Source organism: Crocodylus porosus, unplaced genomic scaffold (assembly GCF_001723895.1).
Source record: "Crocodylus porosus isolate Cpor-Errol unplaced genomic scaffold, CroPor_comp1, whole genome shotgun sequence".
NCBI lineage: Eukaryota > Metazoa > Chordata > Crocodylia > Crocodylidae > Crocodylus > Crocodylus porosus.
The window spans coordinates 202,806,658-202,812,897 of record NW_017728906.1 but is presented as its reverse complement, the minus strand read 5'-3'; the positions used below and the strand labels follow the sequence as shown (position 1 = coordinate 202,812,897).

General features: G+C 44.5%; 1 protein-coding gene across 1 annotated transcript in view; it reads right to left on the bottom strand.

Moving 5' to 3' along the window:
* MRPL48 (mitochondrial ribosomal protein L48) overlaps nucleotides 1-6,240 on the bottom strand; it is an 18,690-nt gene that overhangs the window by 9,070 nt on the left and 3,380 nt on the right. Inside the window, exons 2-5 of the mRNA XM_019530539.1 lie at nucleotides 5,904-5,956; nucleotides 4,508-4,545; nucleotides 3,296-3,378; nucleotides 1,885-2,057 (exon numbers count right to left, since the gene is read on the bottom strand). Of these exons, the coding sequence (XP_019386084.1) occupies nucleotides 1,885-2,057; nucleotides 3,296-3,378; nucleotides 4,508-4,545; nucleotides 5,904-5,956 (347 nt within the window). The remainder of the gene's footprint in view (nucleotides 1-1,884; nucleotides 2,058-3,295; nucleotides 3,379-4,507; nucleotides 4,546-5,903; nucleotides 5,957-6,240) is intronic.

The window sequence follows — 6,240 nt, the reverse complement described above, 5'->3', positions numbered from 1 at the left end:
CTGTTCAGCCTTCACAAGAGAAGGCTGAGGGGGGACCTGGTGACTGTCTATAAACTCACTAGGGGGGACCAGAAGGGTTTAGGGGAGACACTGTTTCCCCTAGCGCCCCCTGGCATGACAAGGAACAATGGACCCAAGTTATTAGAGAGTAGATTTAGATTAGACATCCGCAAGAACTACTTCACAGTTAGGGCAGCTGGGAGCTAGAACCAACTTCCTAGGGAAGTGGTGCTGGCTCCTACTCTGGGAATCTTTAAGAAGAGGCTTGATGACTACCTGGCTGGACTCATTTGAGTCCAGTCTTTTTCTCCCGCCCAGGTGGGGGGTTGGGCTTGAAGATCTACAAGGTCCCTTCCGACCCTACTTCTATGATTCTATGATAAGCTCCTACAATCTTTGTGCTACTTCCTCACTTAAACAGATAGGACAGTTTCTTCCAGCAGCTACCATCCTCAGAAAACATACTGCATCTACAAACATACTGCAGCAGTCCTTGTCTCCCACGTGATCCACAGAACAACCTAGAACAACCCAGATGTTAAGGAGCTGCATGCCTGTCTCATACGCAACACTGAGAAACCAAGGACATAAAAGACACCACTCTCTCTAATCTCCAGGAGAGCATCTCAGATCTAAACAAGAGACCATATAGATGTGACACTGCATTTACTGCACAGTAACCTGTTTCCTCTCATGAAACCACTCTGCAGATTTCCTCTGTAGGAGAGCAGGGAAGTGATCAGTGTAGTTAGTACCCTATTTAGAATAGCCAACATATCTTAAGGCTTTTGTTTCAGTGTCCAGGAGAGCAGGGAGAAGAGGCTGCATCCAGTCAAAGACTTCACAGCCAGAAAGGACAGAAACAGTAAAAACACAAATTCTGGCAATACTAATAATAGAAGCAGAGACCCAGGGGACAGACCTCCCCTCTGCTATTTCCAAACTAAAGAAGAGCATTCCAGCCTTTACATGAGACAGCCTCATGACAAGGCTTTGGAAAGCAAATGAAAACACAAAAATATTGAGCCTCTCATCCCATTTTAGGAGAATTACATCCATGGCAGAACAAGTGTGTAGGACAAAGCTCACAAGTCTCTGTCCTGCCTCATTCGAGCTTAGCATAGCTGCTTCTTCCAAGTTTTAGATGAGAAGAGATCGAAATGATCAAGAGTGGGTGAAAAATAACTTCGTGTCCAAATGCAGAGGAAGGAGGAGAGCTCAGTCCTCACAAGGGATATATGGAGCAGATTCTGAAGTCTGCAGCAGAGCTGTCTAACATCACACTCCATTTCTTTTCCAAGACAGACAAAACCATAATGTTTAAGGCAAAAGAATCCAGCAGGACTGACTCCTGAGTGAGAGTACATTAACATCACATAATGCACTGAAGAGACACAGAGAGGAAACACATTCAAGGAAGCCACATCATTCTTATGTTCACTTTATCTTTGAAGAACTGCACCAATATCAAACCACCCTCAAGCTCTGTGAGGCAAACTACCATTAATAAATACATTTTGCATATGGAAGAGCTGGGAAGAGAAGTGATAAGCTACTGGCAGAGACATGATTGGAATTCAAATCCCTCTCCCTCTCATTCTTCTCCGCAGATCACTGGCCTCTGCCTCTCTCTTAACTGATCAAAACCCAAGAACTATACTGGTCCTTAAGATGGAGCTGGTCCAATAAAATAGATCACCCCACAAAAATCCTCGTCTCTCACACACAGGTATGTATATGACGGAGAGACTGATGATTTTATTGCGTTCTTTTCTGTGCAACATCTTCACCTAACAAGGCTTTCCTACTCTTGTACCTTGCAAGAATAAGTAAATATAGCAAGACATAAATGCAAGAAGTGATTTACATGAGTGCTCTTTGTACCTTCCAATCACTCTAACAGACAGGTTTTGGCAGAGTTTATGAACAAATCGAGCATAACCTTCCACCAAGCACATATCATAGCCAATTATCTCTATGTTCAAATCTCCGTATTCATAATCTGTCCCGGGATTTATCTCCTTCATCTGTACTCTTTCTTTTCGCTTCTTTACGATCTGTAAGAGAGCGAAATATCCATGAGTATCATTGAAACAAGCCAACCAAATTCATGCTTAAGGGGGACGAGAGTCTGCTAGTCATTACGGCAGAGAAGTGGCAGCCTGGACTCTACTTTTTACTGACATGCCTTCTCTGTGATCGAAGGCCCCAACTGTAACTATAAAGCAGGACAATGCCTACTTGACACGAGTGCTGTGAAGCTTAGCTGTTTGAATCCTGGGCGACAGGCATAATAAAAGCACTGCACAGCTGCCTAAAAAACATGTCCCTAGCATGACTAACCAACTTCTTCCAGAAGGAACTGAGGAGCTGAAACCAACTGCTTCTGTTTCAGCTGCTGCCTCTGAGGCACCTGTCTAGATCAGGGGTTCTCAATCCCCTGGCCACAGTGGGTCAGCTGCTGGTCCACAGCACGCTTGGCTGCCAGACCAGAAGTGGCCACAGACCAGCAAACCACAGCCCTCCAGAGCTGGACGGAGAGGCTGCAGCAATTTCTGCAGGGCCCGCAGCAGCGCAAGGTTAGGTCCACCCTGCCCCGCCCAGAGGGTGGGGGTATCCTTACTTGTCTTCCAGTCAGAAATTCTGTCCGTGGTTGGCTGTGACTACTGGGCTGCGGTTTGCCAGGCCACAGCATAAAAACGTTGAGAACCCCTGGTCTACATGAATTATTGTTTCATTCATGTTGCAAAACCATCTTCCCAAAATTTCAGGTCACGTAAGAAATTTTAAAATGGACCAAGGCTTCTATTTGCCAAAAACATTCAGCAACCACTTGCGGTTGGTTTGCTGCAATCATGAACCCTTTTCTCCTGCCTACTGATAGATGAAAATATTAACATAGTCCTATGCACAGACTATTTCTCGTGAACAGTGATTGTAACTGAAGAAGTAGCAGTAAAGCAGTACAGCCTGTTTTGTATATTCAGCATAACCCAGCCTTATTAAGCCAGTGGTACTCATCCCTCAGTCCATGCACCCAGATCCAGCCCAACGCTAGCACAATCTAACACACAGGGCACTGTCATCTGGGTCACAGGGCTCTCCAGGGGTCAAGAAATTTCCCAGCAGGGGAGTGGTATTTAATGGAGCCACTGCTCCTCCACCACCAAATTTCCAGACCGATGAGACGCATGGGCCAGATCTGGCCCACCAGCTGGAGGTTGAGCATCATTGCTTTAATCAATCTGTGAACATATCAATATGTTCCAAGTCAGCAGGGAGCTGAACTGCCTACCTTTGGTGCCAGGTGTCTGAATCTCCCGATGCCATGGGTTGGCTGTGACTGGTAATGTCTGCTGCAGCTCAGCAGTGTGCCACCTTAAAGGACCAAAACAAAGAAATGTGATTCTAATTAAATACCAGACAACCCTCCCCTTGATTAAGCAGTTGGTATGGAAGCTGCATATAGTCTTATCCATGAGAGGTGCTTCTGAAAGAGGGAGACATGAAGAAGAAGAGGCTGGCTGTCTGCAACTGGATGTTATAGCAGCCAAGGGCAAGGGAAGGGTTTGCACAGAAGATGTGGCCCCTGTCTTAATCCACCTGGTAGGGGCAGGGGAGTTCTCAGGCAAGATACAAGTGAGAAAAGGGTAGTAATATGGCAGACACCAACAGAAGAGACTGGGAGAAAGGGTAAAGGAGTCCAGCAAACAGAGGAAGAAGGATAGAAACTGTTTTTAAATAACACTGATAATGAAACTGTGATGGATCCAGGACAAAACTCTACCATTTTAAATCCAGCCCTGCTCAAAAATTCATGAGGAAGAAATAAAAAAGACCTTGTTTCTACTCACTGTACTGGGACAGAATCCATCCTGCAAAGCCTTCACTTGAATAATATACCCCAGAATCAGGCAATTTTATGACATGGAAGCAAACTATTGTGAAGCAAGACCAAACTGTTTTATTTGTTGTAATTAATATAGTTGTTTATCAGAGGACAAATGGGATGCTGTGGATTTTTTAAATTTCTAGGAGCTGTTTGGGGCTCTGTTTTTGTTCCGCCTCTTTGGGTTTTATTGTAAGCTGCCCTGAGCCTTCCGGGATAAAGCAGCATGCAAGTCAAATAAATAAATCTGGGTTGTAGAAATGTGATAGATGGGATTCCAAAATACTTAAGCCTGACTCCACTAGCAGTTCCTGGACTAGGGTAGATGGATTAGGGTAGATGGATTATGGCCTCCAGCAGGTATTTCTCCCCAACATAAAGTGATGATTAGAAGTCTTTGCTTAGCAGACACCCAGCAGTGTAATAATGCTAGGATTAAAGGTCAGAGCAGTGGTGTTACTGGGAGGTGGAACAGTGCCAGCCTGACTGACTTAGTTTAGTATCAGCTCAAACTTGGCTGAAAGATTTCGAAAGGAAGGTGACATGAGCATACGTGGGAATATTTATTTCAGGTACATGGCAGTTTTTTGTATGTATAAAAATCTACAGAGTTCTTACCTACAGCACAGATAGGGTTCTCCCTGAAGGCTGCTGACCTAAAGAAAATGCCAAGATGAAAATTAAAATCTGTTATTTCAGCTACAGAACTATGGCACTTTGTTTCAGTCTTTGCATAAAGATTCATTACACTTGAATGATGATGCCCAAAGGTAAAGGGATAAAGAATGGAACCAAAGTTTGCATAAGCGTGATTGTGATTATGGCTTCATCACTATATTATCCAAGCCCTTCTTCTTTCATTAATGGATTTTGCCCTCAAAAATCCCTCAGGCAAATAGTTATTTTAACCTCATTGCACAGATAGCACAGACTCAACTTGCTTGAGGTCAAAAAGGGAGTCTGTGGTTGAACTGGGAATCAAACCCAGACATCCCAAGTCCAACATGCTATCCACTAAACCAGGAGCATAAAACTCACTCAGAAAGAAACGGATTCCATGACATGTGGGTTGAGGTGTCACCCAGGAAGGCATGGTCTCCATGATCCAAAGCATATACTCCAAAAGCAGCAGCACAAGTGTCGCACAAAGATTTGAGGGGACAGTAAAGCCCTGATGTTAGCAATTCACAACTGGGGTGCCATGAGATCCTTTTAAAGGTACCATGGGGTGCCATGCAATATTAGCACTGTTAGGCATGCAAACACCTACCCAATTCACAAGATAAACCCAGAGATTTCAAGTAGGAATCCAGTGTCAAAACCATTCTGACTTTGAGTTCTTTGCAACAGAAGAACCGAAGCAAGTGAAAGCTAAAAGCTGGCATTTCCAAAGGGTGCCTAGTCTAACAAGGGGAGTGCAGCGTCTAATGAGGCTGAGAAACACTGCTTTACACAATCAAGCTTTTATTTATGCTTGTCTTTCTTCTTCTGCAAGAAATTTCAGTTCCTACCCTCCATCCTATTCAGTCTACTAGACTGTCAGTATTGCTGGCATTTTAGCATCATCATAGGGGTGTTAGATTTTACACTCTGATGATCAGATTAAGGGTTATGGGTGCTCACTCCAATTTTTTTTTTCAGGGTGAAGACTGTAGCAGACATCTTGACATTGGTGCATACATTTATATTTGGAAGGCTACAGCTGCATCCGCAAGAGCTATAAATGTTCACTATAAAGTGGCTTGAACTCTGTATAATCAAGCATGTTGTGTGCCCAGTTATGGCCCATAGCCTATATCTGATGTCCCGGCAGAGACTACTCTTACATTGCCAGTGCAAGAAACATTCTCTTCTGCAGACCGTGATCATCACCGTTCCGTCAGCTGAAACACTATTCCCAGCCCCCCTACAGCTGTGTTTCCCCTCTATCACTGAGATTTTTCCTTCCAATTCTGCAACGGTTTTCTTTGATTTCCTTACAACTAAGCAATGTCAGAGATTTCAGAATACTCACCTGCTAACTGTAAATACCTGCTTTGGAAAAGCTGCTTTCCCCAGACACAGCACCTGCAACAAGCCAAGGCAATGAGATCACAAACACGCAAACAAAAAATATAGTTTCATAGTTAGTAGGGTCGGAAGGGACCTGAGCAGATCATCAAGTCCAAACCCCCGCCATGGCAGGAAAGAGTACTGGGGTCAAATGACCCCAGCAAGGTGTTCATCTAGCCTCCTCTTAAAGACCCCCAGGGTAGGACCCAGCACCACTTCTCTTGGAACTTGGGTCCAGATCCTAGCCACCCTGACTGTGAAGTAGCACCTCCTGATGTCTAGTCTGAATCTCCCCTCTG